The following is a 27,792-nucleotide window of genomic DNA, read 5'->3' as shown; positions in this document are numbered from 1 at the left end:
TCTACACTTACACTGAGGCAATTTCACACAGTTCTGTGAAACCGCACTCAACCCAGCCCACCATGACTGACATGATCAACAGTTCATAGTGCTGATCGTTCGTCGCTTCATTCGTTTGTCCTTTTTTTTTTTTTTTTTTTTTTTTTTCAAAGGCAGATGAGCTTTTCTCTTGCTCCTACCTGCCTGATATTAGTGGGCTTAAGCACCAATTTACCAGAGATTCTGTTTGACCACTAAGGACAGTTGAAAATTGAGTAAAATTGCAGTTTCCTGAGTGCAAGTTTGTTTTTTAGCTGTTTGCAGAAAAGAGTGGGGGCTTGAATTTCTTTCAATTACCTTTACCTGAGTCTAGATGGATCTTAAATGAATTGATGGATAGATGCTTACTTGTATGCATAAATGTGACCACTAAACCAAGTACGTCTTAAGGTCATGTTCCATGAAGATATTTTGTAAATTTCCTAACATAAATATATCAAAATGTAGTTTTTGATTAGTAATATGCATTTGCTAAGAAGTTCATTTGAACAATTTAAAGGAAATTTTCTAGGGATGCACCGAAATGAAAATTCTTGTCCGAAACCGAAAAAGTGGAAACCAAGGCCGAAAACCGAAACACCAAAAGAATTATGCCAATTATTAGTACCATTGCATTTATGGCTATGACTGTGTACTAATCTTACTAAAATCAAGGCATTGCAATTGCATAAATTAATATTAAAGTTTCAAAGAATAAATCAATTATATTAATTTAAACAATTATTATCAATCAAGTATTATATTACTTAAATAACATGTACATATATTTTACTGCATTTGTTTAAATTGTTTAATTGTTTAAATTTTTATAACACATTATCTTATGGATCTATCAGTTCATATTTACAACTCTGTGTTTCTCTTCCAGCAGGAGGCGCTATCAGAATGGTACACAAAGCAGCGCAGCAAATGACTTTGAAACATGCAGCGCTCATATTTATTCAATGGATAGCCTTTTGAAGTTTCATCGCAATTCTTGTCTTTCAGTCCCCACATTTAAGACCACCTGAAATCATAATTAAGACTTTCTTAACCACTAATAACACTGCAGTCATCAATGAAAATTAAGAGCTTTCAAAAACAAACCTTACACAAAATTTGTTTCTTTTTATTTTTTTTCCCACCATGTTCGGGGCACAAGAAAAATATTAGGGGACTAAATTCACATCAGCATATGAAGTATAATTGTCTCTCATTGTCTCTGAGAGAATGCGCGCCAGATGCTGAAAGCACTGTCAGTTTTTACTTTCACTTTAACATATTGCGCAGTTTTCACGTTGCTTGTGTGATATCCATTGGCTCACCTCCATGGTTTAAAACATAAAGATTTATAAAAATACAGTATTTAGAAAAGACATATCTTTAAAATATTACGACGTAACATCAGTGTAAAGCCATTGTTTTTCACTCACTGAAAGCTACATCTGTCTGCGCGCAATGCGCCGATCTCTGCTCTCATCACTGCGCGCACGACTGCAGACACACCCCTTCTTGAAATTTCGGCATTACAAGTTTTCAAATCGCTATCCGTGGGTCTTTCTCAGATATACTGAAATACGTCCACACCGCAGATGTGTTGCTTCAGACAAGCACGTGCAGGCCACGGTTTCTGTTTGTGTCAACATACTGTTCCGGGATTAAACATTTTCGGTGGCCGAATATTTGGTGCATCCCTAAAATTTTCTCAATATTTAGATTTTTTTGCACCTCTGATTCCAGATTTTTAAATAGTTGAATCTCGGCCAAATATTGTCCTGACTAACCATACATGAATGGAAAGCTTATTTATTCAGCTTTCAGATGATGTATAAAACTCAATAAAAAAAAATACCCTTATGACTGGTTTTGTGGTACAGGGTCACATATGTCAATTTTGTTGAATTTGAGTTTTTCACAGAAATGAGTTCATTAAGCCCTCGTCTGACAATCCCAATGCTTCAAATGGTAATTAAACATCTAAAATTATTTTTATTTAAATATAAAAGCATTCCAGCTTTGTGAATATTCATAGCGAATCCTTGAAGGCATAAGTCTGAACCAGTGAAATGTAATGTTCAATCCTATGCTGATGTAAACGAAGCGTGCACATGATTTCGATATTACAGTATTTCAAATAATCTGTCTTGGCGAGTATTCACACAGACATAATCTGTTATGTCTTAACTGTTGAGGAAAAACATCTGATGTGTAACAATATATTAGATCCGTGCATTAAAGTAGGTCTTAATATATAGGCCATCTGTCTCATTAATGTTAATCCAACAATAAAAGAAAAGACAGAATCCCTCGCTGTATTTGATTAAACTGCTTTTGTAGTTTTAACCCTTTAACTGACGATGTATCCTGGAGGATACAAACATTTGAGAGGCTGTGGGGAGAGTTAGGGAAAATGTAGGTCTCATTTCTTGGTTTTATGTTGAAAGGGCGTTTGTTGTGAATATTTAGATGTATTTACTTTTTTCATACATTCTTTGTTTAGCTCATGGGCAGCAATTAAATCTGCATTGCCGCTTGTAGTGGGGAATCTACTCACCCTCCCATAAAAGTCAATGTATTTTACATGAGGGAAGGGGACTTACCTGTTTGAAAAGCTGTTATTCAGCATTAGCTGAATGTAAGGTTTATATTGAACTTTTATGTGTTACATGCTTGCTTTTTTAAAAATCTGTTTCTAAATTTTTGTATCTGGAATTTGTTGCCCTTTTAGGTGTATAAACCAAGATATAAAACGTATATAGACATACATTTTAGAAAATCAAATCTTTTTGTAATCTTGACAAAACATATAGTTGGAAACGATCTGTCTGACAGTCAAGGTTCCATATTTGGTGACTGTTTTGTAATAGGAGTGATATTGTGACAGAAAATTGCATCAAAAACATTTTATAGTGTTTGGGTGTAACCTAGTGATTATTTTTGGAATAGTGCCCAACGGAGCTGTACACAGACATTTTGAGGGACAGTGGCCCAAACCAAAAAAAGGGCACTAAAGGGGTGGGTGCTTGTTAATACAAATTATACAGTTGTTTCAAATAAAAGAGAAGACAGCACATTTTGTAATAATTTCAGACTATTGTAGGTGTTTTACACTCTGAGCCTGCTTTAGCCTCATCTTCAATGGAAGTAGGGGAAAGTGGGGTAAGTTGAGCCACACTTTTATAAGCCATATTTTAGAACCCTTTGTCATAGATACATTCTGATCACTTAAAATGATAGAGTGGATAATTTTTCCACGCTTTCCCCTGTTGGGCATTTAATTTAACATTATACAGCAGAAATCTAGACTATATTTTATTCTAATTAACTACTCATTTAGAACATTTATACAATTTTTTTTTAACTGTTTATAGGCCTATTATTAATATGATTTTAATAAAATATTATAAATAGGCTATGATGTGTTAAATTACTAGTGTCAAAACAAGTGATTATAATTAGCCTGGGTTCCCGCATGCTGCCTTGCGCGCAGCGCGATTTTATTTTATTATATTAATCACAGAACGGGGAGGGAGCAGCAAGACGATGACGGCTTATATGCGACTCACCGAAGCAGTTTGTTTATAAATATGGATCCAGCATGGCAGCAGACGTGAAGTTATCTTTCGATGCAGCCTTAGATAGTTACACACAAGGCCGTTTCTCAATACCAAGTACGCAAAGTTCGGACTTGCGCCCTTTGTTCGTTTGACTTGGGAGTACGAACTTCCGAGGATGTGAGGATGCAAGTCCTGCAATTCTGCAAATGGAACAGCAGTGTACTTGATAACGTCAGTCAGCTCGCCTTTTCTACTCCTTTCTACTCTTCACTGCTTCACTGTATATATTTACAATAAGACAAAATATGATATCAACCACCTCTGCCTCTTTTCATTTTCATTTAAACATATTAATAGCTGCAAAAACGTAGTTCAGGGAATGAACAACATTACAGTGAAACGAAATATTTTATATCAAACAGCATTGGCTCTTTTCCGTTTCATTTAACGTTAAACATATTAATAGCGACAAAAATAATTACAATAAAAAGAAGTGATATCAAACACCACTGCCTCTTTGTTTTCTTCAAAATATAAACCACAACTCTCTTTTCGTACTCATTTAAAAAATAATAAAACATATATGTGATTTAAGCTATATGTGCACTGTGTATAATTCATCTTTACTCTATGTGTAATAAAATAAAACATGACAAGCACAACTCTGCCTTTTTTTGTTAAATGTCAGTTTTAATGAACAATATTAGCCATTATAAAAGTATAAGTATAAAGTATAAGAGACTTATGTAATCGGAAATAAAGACAAAAGCAGACAGTTCGGTCAAAAGCATGCTGAAAAGTCAGCCTTGAATTACGATTGATAAATAATTTATGATGCATAACTTTGTCCTCAGTCAAAACTATTCGTCTTCTTCCTTGTCGAATTTCTGTCGCTCTACGTACGTCGTCCGGTATAATTGAAACGATTGGCTATGAGCTACACACAGGCGCATTTGATAGACATTCGTAGCGCCCAATAAACGGCTCTGGGCATTCGTAAACCCCGCCTCAAATACGAGAAAATGAACGTGGTTCCCAGACCATGAATCATGACGTTGTCATGACGTGGTTTGGCGTTAGCCAGGCTAGATTATAATGGGAAATATACTTAATTAGAGGAATTAAAGTGTGGAAAAATGCTAAATATTCTGTACAATGATTTATTTGCTGGCTTGCCCTTTAAAGGGTTGAGAATCAGTTTATTTGTAATAAATACACTAAAGTGGTTTTTACATTTGATTAGCCTATTTGTTTTTCTTACTTGAATGCTTCTGTTCAGTTGTAAGCACTATGTAATTTGTTTCTTTCTTACATTATATTTGTTCTACTGTTTATTTGCATCTTCTAATTTGTAAGATAAATTGTAAAGATAAAGTAATATATAAAAATAGCTATATATTGTGATTATTAATATAGTATTTTTTAAAGGTGTGGAGGAAAAGATGCAACGTTGGCAGCTACGGAATCTTTTAGAAAACTTAAAGCAATTTTTCTCAAAATTGATTTTGCTGACTGTCGATTTCAACCAGTTGTCGCTCAATAATTTTTTTTGGTTGATTTCAACAAATACATCAATTTGAAGGTTTCTTTAATAAAGATTGAGAAAAAAATGTGAAAACTCATTTTTGAAAATTTGCTTTGCAACTCATTTTGCCAGCACGGATCACACATTATTATTTGATTCGAAAATTAAAATGGCAGAAGCACCAAATTTAAATGCATGTATCCAGTGTTTAAAAGTCCACTGAAGTGCTTTGAAACATGCAGCATTATTCCATGTGTTGATGTAATTTCAACTGAAAGAGGAAGACAGGGTGGGACATATCAAGCAGTCCTGTCCCCCTTTTTAAAAAAATAAAAATAATGATTAAAAAAAGCCAGCAGCTTGTTTTTCACAGCTTCTGAGCAGCATTTGACAGCATATGACAGCCACATTCTTATCCATATCACTATAAAATATAGCATTCTATGTAGTATTCAAATGGGTCCGATACATTCTGTGGTCTGTGCCGACTCGTGCGTATGATCTGCTCCATGCTATTGTGTCTTTGACCGGTGCTGTGGTGGTTTGCGTGACTGAATCATTCCTTATCCTCTATATAGTGCATTGTGTGCCATACTATTATTCTGTGAACAAGTTACCGATTTCAGCCGCAGCTTCAGCGTCTATTTACAGTATAGTGGGCGGGACTTTGCAGATTCTAGAGAGCATTTGATTGGACAAAAAGTTTGATAAGAAGCTGAAGTCATCAAAATTGTTGATCCATATTGGCGAAAGTTAAAGACGAAGTTTTGAATACTTCTAAATGCAAATTTTGTCATTGTTTTGGAGCACACTAGCATATAGATAATATTAAGGCTAAAATAAAGTTTTTTGATTTTATAGGGACTTTAAATAATTGGCACCATAAAGACTAGGTCATCATCAGCCATCGTTATATGTAATATAGTGCAGTTATTATATTTTGACTTTAGTTTTCAGTGTTGTATTTTTTTTTAAACAAAAAAGTGTTAATAAGTTTAATATCGACCATTTATGGATTATCAGTCATAACATGAAAACAGTTATCTTATGGGTATGTGCTAGAATTTTAATAGTAAAAGATGTCAGGTTTTTCACCCTAAAGTGGTAAAATGTCAAGGAAAATTTTTTATTGCAATCTCTGTTTTGTCGGATGGTGTCATTACTGTTACGGCCAAATAAAAGCTTGTGTTTGCAGAAACATCTGTTACAGGCTCCAGTCGTAATTGAATGAACTCTCCAACCTGCTTTCTACACACAATGGGTTAATCGGTTTGTTTATGCTTATTGAATTCCCTCATTATTAATCAATGCCTCACTCGACACGCTTCCCCTCTCGTTATTGGAGAGTTAAATTTCCGTCGTGGCAATTCCCACAGACAATAGAGGCCGAATCAATGGAGATGTAGAGCGCAAGATTGTGTCTGAATGGAATTAAAATAAACATCTTTGCTCCATTAGCAATGCCTTTTACTTTTAGCTCCAGGGGGAGAGCTTAATTTGTTGAAGAAGGTGGAATCTACTGACGTTAAATGGGCTCTGACAAACTTCACTCTGATAAAGCTTATCGACTCTTATCATTCGGTCCTGGCATGTAAAACAATGTAGTATATTTAGGTAATGTAAAGTGCGTACTTCTAGAGCCAGTAGTATAAACTGCTCAAAAATGAAAATTGTCATCATTTACTCACTCTCAAATTGTTCCAAACCTGTATGAATTTGACATTTTACAGATATTTTGAGGAATGCTGGTAACCAAACAGTTGATGGAAGCAATCGGCTTCCATAGTATAAAAAAATTGTCTTTTTTGCATGTTATCAGAATTACACTAACATTTTCTTTTTTCTTTTTCTCAGCTGGGTGCAGAGTTTTGGCCATGAAGGTCTGGGCCTCCTGTTGGATACGCTGGAGAAGCTCCTACTCAAAAAACAGTAAAACTAATTCCATTATCCACATTTCTTAAGCAAAGGTTTCAAACTAGTTGTGTGTTCTACCTTCAGCATTAGTCCTGAGGTCATAACAGTTTGTTAACTAAACTCTTTGACTTGTTTTTTGTCTTTTTGTAACACACTGAGCTTAACTTGCTTTCATTCATTCTTGCTTTTTTGTGTTTTTTTTTTCTAGCCAAGAAAAAGTGGATAAGAAGAGTCAACACAAAGTCATTCAGTGCCTCAAGGCCTTTATGAACAACAAGGTAATAACGTCACTAAGCTGTGGGTTCACTTTATAACTACATTCCACTTGAAATACTTCATCTCATATTGAACAATTATCACTTTTCAAAAGCCACATACAAAATGCACCTAAAGATTGTTGAGAATCTATGGTCTTCACTCCCATTGGTGGTTGTTGAGTCACTGCTCATTTGCATAAGTTAAACTATTTGCTGCTTTTTGTTTTTTTGCTTGCACATTTTCACCACCCCTCAAATGAATAAACTTTCTTTTTATATAGGGCCCTATGAAATCGGTTTTATTTTTTCTAAAATTCCATTATTTTTTTCATAAAATCTTATTCTTTTTTTCAATTTTAAAGTCTAAACTCTGTTTTAATTATTAAACTAAATTTAATTTATAAAGCATGTCTGATTAATTTAAATAATAAAAACTTACACAATTTAACAACAGTTTCTTAAAAGTTAAACAAAAATTGCATTTTAATACCCTATGAAATGTTTTATTTTTTCTCACATTTAGTTTTGTTTCCATTAATTTTCTAGATTGCATTTTAATGGTTTCATTAAATTTTAATAATCAAAAATGGCTGTAATTATTGAGATTATAAAAAATAAATTTATTTTATTATTTGTTTTTTTTTTAGAAATACTGTTGTGTATTTACAGTTTTCTGCTAAAAAATTGTTCTAAAAATATTTCTTAAAAAATAATAGATTTAAAAATAATAATTTTATTATAAGTAGTAATATGTGTCAACCAGCTAGATAACATTTTTTTAGTCAGCAAAAGTTTAAACAAAAAAATCAGAATACATTACAGATAATCAAGTGTTTAAGTTTGCAAGACATAGAAATGAATTTAAAGGATAAAAAATGCAAGAATTTTATCTTTTTTATTAGTAGAAAAAATAATGTGGGCTGTCATTCTATTTCCTAACCTAAACCTAAACCTTTATTGTTCATATATATTGCATTTAGAGTTTTTATCTTTTATAAATCTTACATTTAGCATATTTTAAAAACTTTGTGTGTGTGTTTTTTTTTTATAGCTTTTTTTATAGTATTTCAATTAGCCATGAAAGTAGCCAAGGAAGATGGTGTGGCTTTAAATCACCAACCAGCCAACCATTACATTTAATCAAATGTCACAAGTGTCAGAAAATGTAGAATAAAGAAACAAAAATAGAAGAAAATGGTGTATTTATCTGCTGTGCATGTATTTCATGAGTTTCAGATCTACTTTTTTGAAGTAGAAATCTCATCATTACCCTAAAGCACCAGCTTCAAACAAGACTCTTTCCAGTCGCTGTGGCATCTTAGCCGACCCCTTCATCAGCTGCCGCGTTACATCTCCGCTAACTCACTGCGCTCCTGCTCCTCCCTGCTGGACACATGTACCTGCGGCAGCTTTCAAATGGTCAGGAGCGATAAGAGGAGAGCTTCAGATGAAGGGGGCTGCAGACAGCCACCACTCTGAACTCGGGAGGGGGTTACTCCGCAAGGCCGAGGTGGAGAGGTCTGAGGGGGCTTTTGATGATTTGCACACTCCTGTTAGAGAGATGTGTTAGAAGTGGATCTCCAGTGGTGTCTCTGATGTTGTTGAGATAGCCCGGGGTTTGAGGAGTTACCCCCGCCTCGTGCAAACATGCATACAAGCGTGGTAGCGATAGAGATCTGTGCTGTTTTGATCCATGTTCATTCGCTGGGTATGTGGCAGATGTTAGACATGTTGTCAGGTGTCAGCATATCCCATGGTGTTTGAGTGAAGTTGAACTAATCTTATCTGAGAAGCTGTTAGCAGTCATCTATCAGCCTCGCTAACAGGTCTGATTCTTTGTTAGAATGACGTTCAGCATTGGCATTTTCTAAAGTAAGTGCTGGTATCAAACGAGACTTGAACAAAAGAATAAAGTAGGTTACACACATAGTGCATGATTGTTGTTTTTAGTGTTTCATTTTTAGTTTATTTACACAACATCATAGAATATCAGCTATTAGCTTTATTAAAATTTAAAGTCAGATTAATGAAACGATAGTGTTTTCTTCCCTATTGTGATGTATATCTGAGTGAATTGGCTTCTGGAATGTAAGTCGGGCTTTTTTAACCTTCCTGGGTGTTTGATTGACAGGCGATCTGACCAATCATAATGCCAGCTCCACCATTTTGTCTTACAAACAACCCAAACAGGCGAGTTAGATTAACGTCAGTCTACTATGGTGTATTGTCTTTCCATGGTTAAGGCAAATTTATTTTTCTTTTATGCTATAACTAGTAGTAAAGTGGAAGAGATGATGTGTTCACGTGACACTTCTCATGCCAAATATCATTTTTTGGTCTCTTTAATCTGACAGATCGCTATAGTGCCTCAGTTCTAACATTTCAAATGTGACTTGATCTCTTTCTGCTAGTTGTAGCATGAAATACACACAAACGGACATCAGATGGTATGTTGTCTCAACTGCAAAAAGATGTCAGTACACCATTTTCAAGCTCAACTATACTGATGATAATTTATGATTCTGCATTGTGATTGGTCCTGTGAAAGGTGCTAAAACCCTGGTCATTGGACAGTCGGCATAGTTCAACCCTTTTTTCGAGTCTTGTGTCATGAAGAGAAGAGATGTCGTTGAGAGGGAGAGAGAAGGTTAATGTATTTGATTAAAGATTAAAAGTGCAAATTAATAAATAGTAAAAAAATATTGTGCACGGATAAATCATTTTTAATAAATACAATTTAAATTTTTTATTCCATGGCGACTTTTATTATAGGTCATGTCATTTAGGCCTACAATATATGTAATTTAGGTTAAAAAAAACGTATATTGTAAAATATTATTACATTTTAGTTTGTTTAATATGTTTTAAAATGTATTTTTTTCTTGTGGTGGCCAAGCTTAATTTTCAGCCGTCATTACTCCAGTCTTCAGTGTCACATAATCAAAATAAAAAAAGAAAACCTAGACCCTGACAGAGCACTACAAACACTCAAAACATATTTGCAGCCAAATAGCGGAGCTTTGGCAACCACCCACAATGCCCCAGCAATGTAGTTGAGTTTTGCACTTTTTTAACAGAAAATGTAAAAGTCTAGTCATTATCTACAGTGTGTAATTAGTTTTCTTTTCCTCAGGAGCTTCACTAGTTGACTGTTTTTTTTTTTCATCTTTTTTTTCTATGGCTAATCAATTGTCCCGTTATTGACTCTAATTGACGTGCCATTTGTTTAAAATGAAAACAAAGCAATTAAGCGCATCAGTGCATTTTTCAGTTGGAAATCTGTCATGGTCACCCACTGAGGAAATATAAATGGGTTGAGGCCATTGTTGTTTTCCTGAGGCCTGTTTTTGTAGGATCAAAGAAAAAAAAAAAAAACAGTAAGTGCATCTATTTCTGTGTAGTCATTCTGGGAATTAATTTGCTGGAGATCCCAGTAGTGTTTTCTGCAAGTTTCAAAATCTACTCCACACACCCCTCAGCCCTAAAGGTCTGCTGTAATCCCAAGCACCCGACAGGTGCCGAGAGCCTTATTTACCCAGCGGCCTGTCACCGCTCCAAACCTCTCACTTCTGCCCCGCAGCATCATGGGACATATTCCGCCCATGTTGCCTGCCAGCCAGGTGCTCCCGTCCAGCTGTCACCAACTCCCGCGGAATGAAGACAGAAAATGGCTCAAATATGTTTACATCCATTACTGCGCGTAAACACTGTGATAACGCGTTATCTCCCCTGTGCCTCAGAGGCAGGAAGGATGTTTTCATACCTAAGTTTGCATAAAAAACTACAGAAACATCTGTTCTGAATGACAACAAGTCTGAGATATGGCAGTTGGAGCCATTAATTGGCATGAGTTATGAAGCAATTAACACAACTTGGAGAATTTGCTGTCCTAAAGCTTTTTAGTCAAAATTAATTCACTCAGTATGATTCATGTCTTGAAAATTGCTAAACTTGTGTCACAAGTTATTTTGTGCTCTTGCAAGATGGCAGCCGATTTAGGTCTTCCAAATTTAGTCACATTGATTACCCATGTTTTGGTAATTTCTAAATAATCATTCTGAATTACTCCAGCCATTACATCTTACACACACACACACACACACAGTCAACTTTTTGTCAACCGTTTCACGCCAAGTGAATCTATTACAGACAAAGATTGACAGAGTAGAGAGCTATCATCTTTTAAGTTACATCAGAGTGTTTGGAATTAATGAGAAATTCGTCCTGTGGTGTTAGCGCTGCGGTCGTCATTAACGGAACCCCCTTGTGTTCAGACGTGGATATTCTCCCCTCTTTGACTCCTCGCTTCTCTCTGCAGGTCTCGATCTGCTCTTGTTGTTTCAGACCCCCAAGGCTTTTCTGTCCTGTGTCTGTGTTCTTCATTCACCTTTATGCTTGCCATTTCTTTCTTTTTTTCACCCTCCCTCTCTCTTTCACGCTACTATTAACATATCCCTGATCGCAGTTTTGTCATTACTTCAAGGACAGAGCAACAGGCAGCTACGTTGTGTCCTTCTTTGGTTCCTTCACTTTTTGAAAGAGTCACCTCTAATTTAAAACTAAAACTCTTCCCCATAATTACTACTTTGAATTTAATGTGTCCCTCAGTATTTCTTAACCCTTGGAAAGTATTTACAATAACATGGAAGCCTGATTCTGTCACTAAATAAAGAATAAAAAAAATGTAATTGGACTAATTATTAGAGTTTATATAAATGGAGCGAGGAATGAAGTTACAATTCTGATAAAGTCAGAGTTGTGAGACATAAACTCAGAATTCTGTCTATTTTTCTTGGAAATTGTGACTTTATACCTAATTCTGAGAACATATTAGTCTTTTCTCTCTTCAGATTTGGACTTTAAAACTAACAATTGCAAGTTTATGTCTCACAATTCTGAGAAAAAAGCCAGAATTGTGAGATACAAACTTGCATTTGTGAGGAAAAAAAAAAAAAAAGAATTGCGAGATATAAACTCACATCTTTGACAAAAAAGTCAGAATTGTAATATCAATTCGGATTTGCAAGAAAAATGTCAGAATTGCGAGATACAAACTTGCTTTTGCAGGAAAAAAAAATTCAGAATTGTGATATATTAACTTGCATTTGAGAGAAAAATGTCAAAAACTAAATAATTTTAAATTGTGATATAAGCTTGCAATTATGATACTTAAACTTGCATTTGCAAGAAAAAAGTCAGAATTGCGAGATATAAGATTGCAATTGTGATACATAAACTCGCATTTGCAGGAAAAAAAAGTCAGAATTGTGAGATATAAATTCGCAATTGCAAGAAAGTCAAAATTGTGAGATATCAACTCGCATTTGCAAAAAAAAAAACTGAATTACAAGATATCAACTTGCATTTGCGAGTAAAATGTCAGAATTGCGAGATACCAATTCGCATTTGCTAGAAAAACGTCAGAATTGCAAGAAACCAACTCATATTTGCAAGAAAAAAAGTCAGAATTGTGAGATATAAATTCGCAATTGCAAGAAAGTCAGAATAGCGAGATACCAACTCGCATTTGTGAGAAAAAAAAGTCAGAATTGTGAGATATAAATTCGGAATTGCCAGAAATTCAGAATTGTGAGATATATAAACTTGTAATTGTAAGAAAAAAGCCAGAATTGCGAGATATAAACTCGCAATTTCAAGAAAAAAGTCAGAATTGCGAGATATAAATTTGCAATTGCAAGAAAAATAAGTCAGAATTGTGAGATACCAACTCGCATTTGTGAGGAAAAAAAAAATCTGAATTGCGACATTAATTTGCATTTGCGAAAAAAATTTAAACTGTGAGATAAATTCACATTTGCGAGAAAGTCAGAATTGCGAAATATACACTCCCAATTGTAAAGAAAAAAAGGCAAAATTGCAAGATATAAACTCACATTTGCGAGAAAAGTCAATATTACGCAATTATGACTTCATAACTCAAAATTGTAAGTTTATATGTGTTATTTTGAGAATAAAAGTTAGAATTGCAAAATGTAAACTTGAAATTGCAAGAAAAAAAAATATGAGGAAAAAAAATCGCAATTACCTTCAGTGGTAAAAATGGGCTTCCATAGTATACTGTATAATAAATTATAAAAAAAAATAAAAAAATTCTTCTTTTTTTTTTGCTTTTTGTTTTTGCTTTTTTTTTGTGCATTCATACTTGTCATTATATTCAAATAATATTCACTGAGAGGATCAGATCTTTTGCTGAGGTGCTGTAGTTTTAGCTGTGGTGCAGTGTCACTGCAGAATAGCATTGCAGAAAGCATAGGTTGTGTATTACATAACTTTTTTTCCCCCTGTCTGCAGTATGGACTGGAGCGGATCCTTGGAGAGGAGAAGAGTCTGGCACTGTTGGCCCAAGCCATTGACCCTGGTCAGCCGGCCATGATGACAGATGTGGTCAAACTGCTCTCTGCAATCTGCATCGTGGGAGAAGAAAATACGTAAGCCTCCCATCTCGCCTTTTCCAGCCTTTCAGTTGAAACCAATCTGGTTATGATGCAATTATTGTTCTTTCTTATTTCAGCCTGATTTCATTATTTAATCCCCATCAATTATATTCTGAGTTTTATGCCCTATTGTGATTTTTAACATCAACATTTTCAAATAGGGTATCAATTATGCATTTCATATATTTTTAAGTGTTCAAATAGTATTTCAAAACTTGCAAACTTAAATTGACTTAAAATAGTTACTGTTTGCTTCAGCTCTTCTCCTGCAAATAGAATTTGTACAACAGCCTAGCATTCTAATATTCTTTCTGATGCTTTGTCCTCTTTGTTTGAATTTTTGCGTTCAGGTTTTAAGCATAGCATTTAGCTCAGTTGCATAAAGCATGGCTACTTCTTTAAAACCTCTCTTTTAAATATCAGCTCGCGGTAAACACTAAAAAGTTGCAATTGTCTTCCAAGAAAAGTATATTTGAAGCAGTAAGTGCACTCAAAATGCCCTCCATACCAGAGAGAAGTGCAATCCCAGCATAACCCTCTGCGAAAAATGTAAAGCCAAATCAAAGCTGTGACCCTTACTTTTACTTTTTCTTATTTCCTGCATGAAGTTTGGAGAAGGTCCTTGAGGCCATCACCACAGCAACTGAGGGAAGAGGGGTAGCCCGCTTTAACCCTATCGTTCAAGGTCTTAGTGTTCGCTCAGTCCAGTTACAGGTAAGCGTTTACTGCTCCTAATCTTCCTTCTTATTCACTCGTTTTCTGCTAATACAGCCCGCCAGTGCCCTCATGACCTCAATACACACTCAGCCACATATACATATTTATACCTTCGATGGCTGCAAAAAAAGGAACTTGTAGATAGATAGTGCCACTGGTGACACTCTCTACAGAAAATATGATTACTGTGAGCTGTGTAGATGTATATTTTTTTATATATATGTATTTTTCTCTCCAAGCAGTGGCTACATCTAAAAAAAAAATAAAACAAAATTTCAAAGTAGAATTATGCCAGTCTTACATAAATAAATGTTTATTTTTATGTATTATTTTTGTAGTATGTTTGTTTTTATAAGAAATCAAGATTAAGATTACTGATTAAGACATTTTTACATAAATATCAGTTTGAAATCCCTAGTTGTCTGTTAATTAGCACTTTAGTAATAAAGTAACACTAGCCGTTTTCACAGTGCTGTTCGCACTATTGTGACAGACTGGTGTTGTGTGCATTGCTCAGTTGGGGAAATACATTTCCTTTATATACGATTCCATTTTGAAAGTTTCCCTCAGAGATTTGAGGGTCGGTAAATGGTCATGCTGAGATGAAGCACCAGCAATTTGCTTGATAGTGACTTCAATATAACGATGAAGTCACAGGCTCTGAATCACCTCTAAAACGCAATTTACACTTTAAAATCCCCAAGCGACTGTGTATAGAGGCCTTCATGAAAAGGATCAGAAAACAAATGAGCATGTCTGCTTGTTAACGACCGGTCCTTTATACAAGAATACATTTCAAAAGCTTATATAAGTAAAGATGCCTAATGCTCCTTTAAGCTGTATGGTGCTTATGCAGCCGTGAAATTCAGTTTTTCAGTTCAAAATTAAACATTGTAAAACTAACTTAATTTCCTGTCCTTTTCCAACTATTCAACATGACCTTTTGTTTAGCCGGCATGCTCAGGGGCTCAGGACACTTGTAAAGCACAGAGATTAGTGCCTCCAGTTACAGCTCTTCATTTGCATTGTAAAGCATAAACTGGCATTAGTCAAACATCCCTGATGAGATTTACCATAATCATTCCATAAATTATTAGTAATTTGATTAGGGCTATTTAGCCCTGTGCCCACAAATAAGATGGAAGTGCACCATAAGTCAGGATCTGTAAACCACAAATCTTGTAATGAACTGTTTTCTTAAGTACTCCAATAGAAAATTGGCATCAACTTAATTTTGTATTCTACGTTTATAATCCGTTATTGACTCTAATAATGAAATAGATCACTAAATGTAAGATTCTATCTCTGTCTGTCTGTCTGTCTGATGATTGTTCTGTCTGAAGTTCTATCTATCAATCTGTCTGTCTGTCGTTCCATATATCTGTCTGTCCGTCTGTTCATCTATCCGTCTATCTATCTATCTATCTGTCTGTCTGTCTATCCGTCTGTCTATCTGTGTCCGTCGTTCTATATATCAGGGATGTGATTTTTCCGGATTAATCCGGAATTCCGGATTTTTCGACCTGAAAATGTGACCTATGTCACGTATTTGCGACCGTACGCAAATGGCATATGGCGAAGTATGATTGGTCAGATCACCTGTCAATCAAGCTCCCTGCTGCGCAGTGTAAGTTAACGTTACCTCAGTCGCTCTCGCGCTACAGTGGTATTGTGACAAGAACATCGCCGGATCGGATGATCTGGGTATGTATTATTGCTTGTGTCTATATATAACCTATAAGTTACTAATTTGACTTTGTTGTCGATTGATTAGATGATCGATTTTGAGTGATTTTCCACTATGGCAGGATGTTTAAGCTGCATTAACATTAATTTACTTTTATTTGCTAGCTATTAGGGATGTTCATTTCGGTAAATTTTCCCAACCGACAACCGCAAATCATTATCCGATTATTAACCGTTAACTGATAAGATGGTAAGTTAACACTTTTCAATGTTCATTCAGCGCTGCCACTCCCACCACGCGCAGCACGCACTGTGTGTAGGGTCCGAGTGCTGAGGGGGCACCAAAAAATAGTCTAATGAAAAATCAATAATTATATTTTAATTATTATATTAAATATATAGCTCACTGAATCTGATGGCTGCAAATAGTTTCTCTCGGAATCTAGAGCGAGGGAGTGAGTGCGAGACCGCGTAGCGCGTGCATGACAGAGGGAGAGAGAGCAAGAGACCGCGTGTCTGCCTCATGAAGCACATGTAAGACAAACTCTACATTATCCCACTTATTACATGGCTACCTACAAAATAAATCAATAATTTGACACAAAATATTGATTCTAAAAGGAGTTTATTGATTTAAAAACGATTTAATCAGCGTGGGGCGGGGTTGTCTTAGTGTATTTTCCTGCTTTTTTGTCCTTAGCCAATCACATGCCTGATATATATATCTTTCTGTCGCTCGTTCTGTCTGAATATCTGTCTGTCTGTTGCTCTATCTGTCTGTCATTCTATTTATCTGTCTGTCTATATGTCTGTATGTCTATCTGTCTGTCTGTTTGTCTGTCTGTTTCATCTATCTGTCTGTCATTCTTATTAATCTATCTGTCATTCTGTTAGTCTGTCATTCTATACATGTCTGTCTGTTGCTTGTTCTGTCTAAATATTTTTCTGTCTATCAGTCTGTCTGTCTGTCTGTCTGTCTGTATGTCGTTCTATCTATCGTTCTATCTATCTGTCTGTCTGTCTGTCTGTCTATCTATCTGTGTCCGTTGTTCTATATATGTCTGTCGCTAGTTCTGTCTGAATATCTGTCTGTCTGTTCGCTCGATCTATCTGTCTGTCATTCTTTTTATCTGTCTTTCTATATGTCTGTATATCTAACTATATCTGTCTGTCTGTTTCGTCTGTCTGTCTGTCTGTTTCATCAATCTGTCTGTCTGTCTGTCTGTTTCATTTATCTGTCTGTCATTCTGTTTGTCTTTTGTTCTATATCTGTCTGTCTGTCGCTCAATCTGTCTGTCATTCTATTTATCTGTCTGTCTATGTCTGTCTATGTCTGTATATCTATCTATCTGTCTGTCTGTCTGTTTGTCTGTCTGTTTCATCTATCTGTCTGTCATTCTTATTTATCTGTCTGTCATTCTGTTCGTCTGTCGTTCTATACATGTCTGTCTGTCGGTCGTTCTGTCTAAATATTTTTCGGTCTATCTATCTGTCTGTCTATCAGTCTGTCTGTCTGTCTGTCTGTCTGTATGTCGTTCTATCTATTGTTCTATCTGTCTATCTGTCTGTCTATCTATCTGTGTCTGTTGTTCTATATATGTCTGTCGCTCGTTCTGTCTGAATATCTGTCTATCTCTCTGTCATTCTATTTATCTGTCTTTCTATATGTCTGTATATCTATCTATATCTATCTGTCTGTCTGTCTGTTTCGTCTGTCTGTCTGCCTGTTTCATCTATCTGTCTGTCATTCTGTTTGTCTATTGTTCTATATATGTCTGTCTGTTGCTCGTTCTGTCTAAATATTTGTCTGTCTGTCTGTCATTCTATCTATCTGTTTGTGTCTGTCGTTCTATCTGTCTGTTTCATCTATCTGTCGTTCTATATGCCTATTCTGTCTGTCTGTCTGTCGCTTGTTCGATTGCAAGTTCTATCTATCTATAGATTCATCTATCATCTATCTGTCTGTCTGTCGTTCTATCTGTCTGTCTGTCGTTTTATCGATCATATCTGTCATTCTATCTGTCTGTCTGTTTTCTCTGTCTGTCGTTCTATGTCTATTCTGTCTGTCTGTTGCTCGTTCTATCTATAAATTCATCTATCATCTATCTGTCTGTCTGTCATTCTATCTATCTGTGTTTGTTGTTCTATCTATCTGTCTGTCGTTTTATCTATCTATCCTATCTGCCATTCTGTCTGTTGTTTTATCTGTCTATCATTCTATCTTTCTAATGATTGTTCTATCAATTTATCTATTTTTTGTTCCATCATTCTTTGCTGTTCGCTCCATCTCTATTGCTTTTCTCTGTCTATGTCTGTCTCTCTGTCTATTGGTCTGTATGTCTGTCTTTTGTTTTATCATCTTTCTATCTGTTGGCATATGTAACTTTGTCTCTCTGTAAAAAAAAATAGATTAATTTACAAGGACCATACAAGAACCTTGCAGGACCATGCAGGCATCCTGTCTGTATGTTTGTTTAGTTACAACTGGCTCTGGATTCTCTTGTTGCAGTATACATTTACACATTGAAATGTGGCATGCATGCTAATTCTCTAGACCTGCCCTGCTCCTCTGCAGAGTGCTGGCCCTACAGAACGACATGCACTGTTTCGGCTGCGTGGCTTCATTGTTGAGGCTGATCAAAGTAGCTGTGTTTTAGTTTAATTGGTAGCAGAGGGAGGTGAAAGAGAGGCACTGAGCTTTCCCTTCAAACATGCGTAGAGAGAGCATGTTCACATGCTTTCTCATATCCAGCTTTTAGGATAAACCACCAACTCGGCGGTTAATGTTGCAGCTAAAAATATATTCTTTTGACATAATGACAGAATCGAGTACTTTTCTGTAACCTGCAGAGTGCAACATATTTAGTAGTGCTGCAGCTCGAGACCACTGACTGCAAAATATTGTTTAGCATGCATTTATGCACAAATAATTCCTCTTCCAGTTCAAAAGCTTTTTATAGTGTTGAATAGTTAATATGAAGCAATTGCATGTTCTACAATAGCAGGTCGTGCAGGAAATGGCCCCTTATTGGCCAGTGTTTCTCCATTAGACAGGATTCGTTGAAATGAGAGCAGAAAAATATCCAAGGCATGCTGGTTAATATCCATGAAGGCCAACTGGTGTGTTTAGAGGCCTCTAGTAATGTTTTATTGATTGACTGGTTATTGTTCCTGTTTTCTAATAGTCATCTGTGATCTCCTTTAACCGCATGAATCATTTATCAAAGACTGTTATAGCTAGGAACAGTTTGGAGTTTTCTTTAGGGTTTATCTTCCTCTCTCCACTCTTCTGTTCTTGCTAGAAATATTTAGGGGCTGTATCTTCAAATAGATGCTCTTAGAGACACACACCCAGACTGCGTAAAGTTCAGTTTGTTTATGTAGGAGTGAGAAGCAGGGGAGCGTTCAGGGTCAACCGTAGACTTTATTTTTGAGGAATTTTTCGAGAGAGCTTGAGGATACCACATATTTTTTGCTTTGCATGTGTCTGTGTGCTCATCCACGAGAGTTAGTAAATGATTCAGCATGTTTTTTTTTTTTTTTATCACTACATAATTTGTTTTCACGTCTGTCTAGTGGATGTTTCTTTTAGCACTGTATTACTCTGAGCTAATGGAGAGTGAGCGATTCTCACTGGAATATAATTTTTTTTCTCCTCATCCTGTCCTCTCACCACTCCCGTCCCGCAGGCATGTGAAGTAGGCAGATTAAGAAGACGGTACAGTTATTAATGGCAGATATGTTTTTCTTTTCCCTCATGAAAGCTGTCAGCAAGTGTCTCTTATAGGCTCAACTTCACTGAGATTCCTCCCGCAGTTCAACCGCTGAGCCAGACAAATATGAATAATACAATGTCATCGGCTTCTAAATCAAAGGGTTTTGCCTGTGAAAGATTTATTCTGCCCATTTTTTTTTGCTATTTTTGCTATGTGAAAAATATCATAAATATACAGCCCGTCATTATCAATTAATTTTTATTCATTATCTTCCTGTTTTAAGCCTTGAGTTGAGGATTATTAACATTGTTGTTTTTAGTGAATCAAATCAAACAGCAATCATGAAAGTCTTGCCATTTAGTACATCATTAAAAAGACTTACGAACTTAGACTACTAGTCAAAAGTTTTTTTTATTAGAATTCTCTTCTGCTCACCAAGCCTTTATTTGATCCGAAATACAGCAAAATATTTGTGATCAAAGCAAATTTTCAATGTCATTACGTCAGTCTTCAGTGTCACATGATCCTTCAGAAATCATTCTAATATGCTGATTTGTTGTTCAAGAAACATTTTTTATTATTGTCGATATTTAAAACAGTTGAGTACCTTTTGTTTCAGGATTCTTTGAATAGAAAAATCCAAAGATCAGCATTTATCTGAAATAAAAAGCTTTTGTAACATTATACACTACAATTCAAAAGCTTGGAGTCTTTTTGTTTTGTTTTTGGGTAAGAAATTATAGAAATTAATACTTAGCAAGGATGCTTTAAATTGATCAAAAGTGATGATAAAAACATTTGTAATGTTACAAAATATTTCTATTTTAGATAAATGCTGTTCTTCTGAACTTTCTATTCATCAAAGAAACCTGAAAAAATTCTACTCAGCCGTTTTTAACAATAATAATAATATTAATATTATTAATAATAATAATAATAAAAATTTTTTTGCAGCAAATCTGAATATTAGAATGATTTCTGAAGGATCATGTGACTGAAATCCCAGGAATAAATACATTTTATGATATTTTTAAATGGAAAACATTTACATTACATATACATATATATATATATATATATATATATATATATACACACACACACACACACACACACACACACACACACACACACACACACACACACACACACACACACACACACACAATGCAAAATGCAGGCTTGGTGAGCTGAAGATACTTCTTTAAAACATTTTAAAAATCTTACTGTTCAAAAACTTTTGACTGGTAGTGTATATGAACTATAAATCAATTGCGTAACCTCTTTTATTAAAAATGATTGTCTTCATTGTTTTTTGACCCTGTGAGTTTAGGATGAGAAATATTTCCTTCCTTCATTTACACATTGATAATTTGATTATTTACATCTCTTATGAACTCAATTTTTGATGAATGCAAATCATACAGCACAATCAGTGTAGTCTGATTCACAAACAAATCATTGAATTAATCAAAAAACTCTACTGTTACTGTATGAATCTGTCTGACAAATCCTTACCAGAATCATAACCAGCCCTGTGCCATCGCAGCCTGTTATGTTGAGGCTCACCACTATAAATAATTTGGAATTGGTGTGGTTTGTTGTGTAATAATCAATTATTGCGTCACCAGACATGATGTGAACTGGAGGTACAGACACAAAGCTATACAGACAGTTCAATACGGCTCAGTTCCCTGAATGCACCACTGCCTTTTAACTAAACACTCCCTCACACACGTGTGATTTAGAGTGTCGTGGAGAAGGCTGATCAATAATTGATGATCTGTGTTGCTTGAGGAGATGAATAGTAGTTTTTGACTGAGGTGATGGAATCCTTTATGTTGGCTGAGAGCTCTGTGAGAGTCATAAACCACAGAGATGCTCCTCAACAGGTCCAAACTGCAGCCTCACATATGTTTCCTTCAAAACAAGCTGCAGTGAGACATTCATAGCCATGAACTTTTGCTTTCAAATCAAGTGAACTAGTGATAAATAAAAAAAAAAATGGCAAGGCTAATTAAAGAGCCGTTACTCTAGTCTTTAGTGTCAAATCGGACGATGTGAAATCGTCTTCAGAAATCATTATAATATGCTGATTTGCTGCTCAAGAAACAATGTACTGCTTAATGTTATTATTGTGGAGACTGTGATACATTTTTTTGCCAGGTTTCTTTCCATGGAAAGTTAAAAAGAAGTGCTCGCATATAATTCAAATGCATACCCTCAGACCTGCATATGTATACACACACATACACTTACTGAATGTTATCTTTTTCCTTTAGGTGGCTTGCATGCAGCTCATCAATGCCCTCGTAACGTCTCCTGATGAGTTGGACTTGAGGCTGCACATCCGAAATGAATTTATGCGCTGCGGCCTGCGAGAGATCCTGCCGGTAAGCGGCTCGACCACTGCCTGTGTATTAATATTTAAATGAGTTGTCCACTTGAGTGAAATATTGTAAAATGGGCCTGCGAATAATTTATGAGGCCTGAAGGAGAGGTCGCTCTGCTGAATCAATACCTACAGCCAGGATTGGATTGGTCTCTTTCTCTCGGTCTGTCTCCTCTTGGCATTCCGAATGTGGTTATGTTCTATCAACAAACGACTGAAAACTGCCTGAACAAAACAAGAGAAGTGTGTGAAATGAAAGCCGGAGAGTGTGCGAGTGAGATAGATTAATGCCTCACGCATGTCTTATTTATTATTCAAAACAGAAGCTGCCTCAGAAACAGGACTGGGGAATACAAAGAGATGGAATGAAAGCGAAATTATTATTTTCTCTAAGTACACATTTGTGAAAATAGTGTTTAGTCACTGTTTCTCTTTTCTTTCGCATAAAGTGCCCAATATTTCACATATTTGTCTTATTTTCCCCTCAAAGTCCACTTAAAATGTTAGTCATGCTTGCTTGCAACAAAAGCAGTTGTATGTAATTTTTCCCTCAATTTCTTTTTCTAGCCGCTCCTTAGAATTAAACCTGCTGTTTTCGCTACTATATCTGTAAGACTTCTATATGTAGTTAACCTCTATTCTGATTGGCTAACCTCTTAGCATATGAAATGAGCAACCAAACTCCCACCAGTTTTCTGAATACTGACTAGTTGTTTGTGAAAATGTGTTAATGTGCTTGTCAATTTGACATCATAAATGTTTTTTATTGCAGCTTAGGCCAAGTGTACATAAGAAAAGTAAAACATTTGCAGTTTACTGATTTCCGTTGTATGACATAATTTTCATTATAGTTTTCATCAACAACATTTTTTTTCACCGACCAAAATGCACTTGTTTTTGAATGGCAAAAACTATGACAAATCTATTGACATTTTCTTGAATAAAAACGAGATGAAAATGTTGAGGAGAACGAATCAGCTGCGTGGTTAGGAGGTTAGATATGTACATTTAAACTGTATCATAGCTTATTGATCTATCCGGCAGACATAAACTAGCATACGTTTGCTGCATGTCTTATAAAACGTTAAATAATGTCTGTATCTGGGAGTAAGAGAAGAGCAGACATGGTTAAATGTGACGACGCAAAATAACTGAATTCGATCCAGACATCGAAACAGCGCATGAGTGCTCTTTTGCATTTCATGAATGAAGAAATACGCACAGAATTATGTTGAATTTTCCATTTCTAGTTCGGGCATGTACAGTATCAGTACATTGCATCCATGCATTCGGTTTTAAAGGGACAGCAGCCTAATTTAGTTGCTATTGTCTGTACTATGTTAATTAAGCAACAAAATCACTCACTGCTCTTGACTGAATCACGTTAGTAGCCCGAATAAAGATGAATCAATTTATTTATAGAAATAAATATGTCTGCTTGAAAGAATAAAGAATGTGGTAAACAAGTTGCTATAGACCAATTTAGAGTAGACGTCAGAGTTATGTCACTTGCAGCTATGTGTGCAAAGTGGTTGCAGAAAAACACTTGTAACAATGGTACGTAAACAGGTAAAAATCAATGGAACAAGAGAAAGAAAATTGCCATTTGATGTCAAAATCGGAATGCAAATAATCTATAGAATACTGTCTTCAAAGACGCCATTTGAAGCTTAACAGACATTTAAACGGACATACTATGGATGAAAACTGCTATGATTACTTTTAAAGCATGAATTTGATTTAAACAGTAATATTCACATAATATACCCTGGAAATCCAGAGGTCTCGTGAGAGCACAATTTGAATTGTCTCTGCTAGACACTCTGGCATCGAGCAATGATGCACGTTACTGCATTACGTAAGCAGTTCTGGGAACCAATCAAATCGGTGTATCTGATGTAGGCGGGCCAGAGGCGAGTTAAGCTGATGACGAGAGCGCTGCGACGTCCGGAATCATTTAGTAAACATTGAAAGATGGCTACAGATGAACACCAGTTGTTTGAAATGGCTTTGGCCGCTACAATGAACGAGTTAGACTTGGCTTTTCATATAAAAGAGGAACAAAAAACCGCGCTCGAATTGTTCCTTTGCAAGAAGGACGTTTTTGCTGTTTTGCCGACTGGATACGGTAAATAGAGTTTAATCTATTAGTTAGCTCCGCTGGTAGCTAAGCATATGCGTATGATTGGCGTACGATTGGTCGTGGCGTTATCCAATTGCGTGCAGTGAGAGTTTCAAATGCATGCTTGGTGCCGCCCCTCGAGTTAGCCCCTTTTCATTGCTCGATGCCAGACCCTTAATCTTAATAGATTAGGGTCTGGATTTTTTCCAGGCTACACATAATATACGTAATATTCAAATATGCTCTTCATAGTGGACGTATTGTATTAGCCCTACAGATACAGTATAAAATATTATTTAACCCTGTTACTAATAACATTTTTACATTACATTTATTTATATTATCTCACAATTCAGACTTTTTTCCTCGCAAATGCAAGTTTATATCTCCTAATTCTGAGTTATAACTCGATTTAACTTAAAAATAGTGAGTTTTCTGCCACCAGATAGGCTTCGCCCATAAATAAATCTAACGTCAATTTCATTGAATAACAGTGCTTATCGCTGGGTGACAAGCTCTTGTAATAATTTAATCAATATAATCTATAACCTTTTTTATATAAACGATTTTGTACCATATCCGTGTAATTCTTGAGCCGTAAAGGCTAAATCTCTCCCGGGTTTTCTGCAACCATGATGCACACGCATCCCGAATGTTTACAAACCTATAATTGGTCTATAAAGAATGCACAATTTGCCTATATAACCATTGGCATTTCATTAAAAAGATGACCATGTTCTTGTTTCTTTATGAAAAGTGGTTTTATTTAATTGTAATATAAAGGCATGTTGCATCACTGCAGTTAAATCTGTGTCTATCATGATAAAACCTTAATATCAAACCTATATTATGAGTTTGGAAATTTTAGAGAATTACTTAATGCATTACATTGTAACTAAACCTATTCGATTAAATCTACAGTAGAGCTTATGATATTTAGTCGACTAAAACTAGACTAAAATTCAGTTGACTAAAATGTGACTAAAACAAAATGGCATTTTAGTCAAAAGACTATGACTAAGTCTAATCAAAATCAACACTTGCAGTGTGTGCAGCAATAGTTTGGGTGGACTAAACAGGGAACTTTGTGTCTACATTGTACATCAAAGTCTTTATTTCAGAAGAGCAAGGAATATCATGTTTTCTGTGGCATGATCCATTTAATTCGTTCTTTTCTTCTCTTTGTCTCCCCTTGCCCTTCACACTGTGTAGAGCCTGAACACTGTAAAAAATGACGCTCTGGATATCCAGCTGAAGGTCTTTGAGGAGCACAAGGAGGAGGACATGATTGAGTTCTCCCATCGCCTGGAGGACATCAGGAGTGAACTAGAATATCCTTCTGACGTTAAGATGCATGCAATTTCATTTGATATTCTGTCCACACTTAAACGCTCCTCAGAAAACTCTCCCTCCCTTGTGTCGTCTTCTCTTTCTTTCTCCCACTCATTCTTTGATCCTTAAAGGACCTCCATCAGCTCCAACAATAATATGTTGGTCATATGCAGGCTGTAATAATATATTCAGAAACCATGCGTTGGCTGCATTGATGTTGTTTTCTGAGATTTAATCAGAACCATAAATCATCCTGAATCATTTGCTTTCATTAGCAGTGTTTTACAAGTCTCACGCTGTGACACAGCTAGTCAATAGTTCTTTTAGTATACACTGCATGTATAAAAAGTGTGTATGTTTTCATTTGTTGCTTTTATTTTGCCTGTTGCAGTTTATGATTGCTTCTTAACACAGTGCGTACTGATATTGGAGATGTCTTTAATGTGCTGTACTGCTCTGTGAAGGACACAAGCGCTGAGAGCTATTTTCTTTCCATACTACAGCACCTGCTGCTGGTCAGGAATGACTATTTCACAAGGTGAGGGTTGGTTTGTTTTATTTTATTTTATTTTAAAGTTGACTGAATAGTGAAAGAAAAGCACCCAACAATTGGCCACACTTTAAAAACGGTTTGACATGTTAAACATTTTCATTAATTACTACGTCATTCCCATGCATCTGTTTCTTTCATTTTCTTCCTTTTGCTTTTATTATGACTAATTTGTGCATTTTCAGATGATATTAAAGAATGAGTAGGTGTGTTTGAACTTTTGAATTGGTATTGTACGCACAAGGACCTTTCATAAACCCAAGAAAAAAAGAAAATGTCTTTCAAAACCTATTCGGGCCCTTACAAGTCACGTTACATTCATCTCGTATTCATGAAAATGCCGCCTCTCCTCCCTTTCAAACCTAGTCTGAGGTTTTTATTAACTTCTGACTAATTAGTGCCAGTGATGCAATGGCATACATCTCCCAGCATTAAGGTCTCACTAATGACTCAATGTGTTGTGTGTTGGAGAACAGCTTTTCAAGCTCTTTAGCCAGTGAGCTGTATTGTGTTAAAAATAACAGCTTTGACAGAAGAGAGAAGTGCAAAGGGAAATAGAGGTGTAAAGATAGAGACCATCTGCTAAGCGCCGGTAAAGGATGAGAAGTAGCGCCCGTTATTCTTAGAAAGATATCTATCTGTATATCTCTATACTTTCTGCTATATCGTCTGTCTATCTTTCGCTCCGTTTATGGATTGTTCGTTTACTCTGTCATTCCCTTTACCGATTGTTTGGTCGTTGCGTCACTCTATCAATTGCTTCATCTGTCTTTTATCTGTCCTTTGTTCTATCTATTTATCTGTATGGCTGTCTATCTATCATATAGGGCTTAGTTTTGACTCAAATTTAACAATTTGATTAGATTCTGATTTACAAGCTTGTGATTCAATTCAATTTCTGATTACGATATTGATTATTTTGGATATATTTTCTCAAGGGAAAAAAATAATCTCAACTAATGCTGTAAAATATATGAGAGTCAGTTGGTACTACATTACTATAATATTGAAGGTTAAAATGAACTGATTTGTATACAGATGCTTAAATTACACTCAGGTTTCTTTATAGTAATTAAGTTAACGGTTACATAATTATATATTTAAGTATAAACACTTAAATGGTGGCTGTTATGAAAAACTTGACAGATCATTTTGAACATAAATTAAACACTGAAGAACAGCAAAGATTATAATGAATGCGTATAGTACTGTACATACACTACCAGTTACATTTTTTTTTGTTTTTTTTAAAAGAAGTCTCTTGCTCACCAAGCCTGCATTTGTTTGATTTAAAGTACAGCAAAAACAGTACAACTATGAAATATTTTTGCTATTTAAAATAACTGTTTTCTATTTGAATATATTTTAAAATGTATTTTATGTCCTGTGATTTCAAAACTGAATTTGTAGCATCATTACTCCAGTCACATGATCCTTCAGAAATCATTGATATTCTCATTTGCCGCTCAAAAAGCATTTATTATTATTATTATTATTATTATTATGATGCTGAAAAAACAGATGCATAGAAATCTTTTGCAACGTTATGTC

General features: G+C 35.4%; 1 protein-coding gene across 1 annotated transcript in view; it reads left to right on the top strand.

Annotated features, from left to right (window-relative positions):
* diaph3 (diaphanous-related formin 3) overlaps window positions 1-27,792 on the top strand; it is a 491,335-nt gene that overhangs the window by 114,238 nt on the left and 349,305 nt on the right. Inside the window, exons 5-11 of the mRNA XM_073825458.1 lie at window positions 6,955-7,029; window positions 7,223-7,292; window positions 13,584-13,720; window positions 14,335-14,440; window positions 22,128-22,238; window positions 25,572-25,690; window positions 26,113-26,229. Coding sequence (XP_073681559.1) covers window positions 6,955-7,029; window positions 7,223-7,292; window positions 13,584-13,720; window positions 14,335-14,440; window positions 22,128-22,238; window positions 25,572-25,690; window positions 26,113-26,229 — 735 coding nt within the window. The remainder of the gene's footprint in view (window positions 1-6,954; window positions 7,030-7,222; window positions 7,293-13,583; window positions 13,721-14,334; window positions 14,441-22,127; window positions 22,239-25,571; window positions 25,691-26,112; window positions 26,230-27,792) is intronic.

Source organism: Garra rufa, chromosome 20 (genome assembly GCF_049309525.1).
Source record: "Garra rufa chromosome 20, GarRuf1.0, whole genome shotgun sequence".
NCBI lineage: Eukaryota > Metazoa > Chordata > Actinopteri > Cypriniformes > Cyprinidae > Garra > Garra rufa.
Note: the sequence above shows the minus strand (reverse complement) of the source record. Positions and strands in the feature narration are given on the sequence as shown.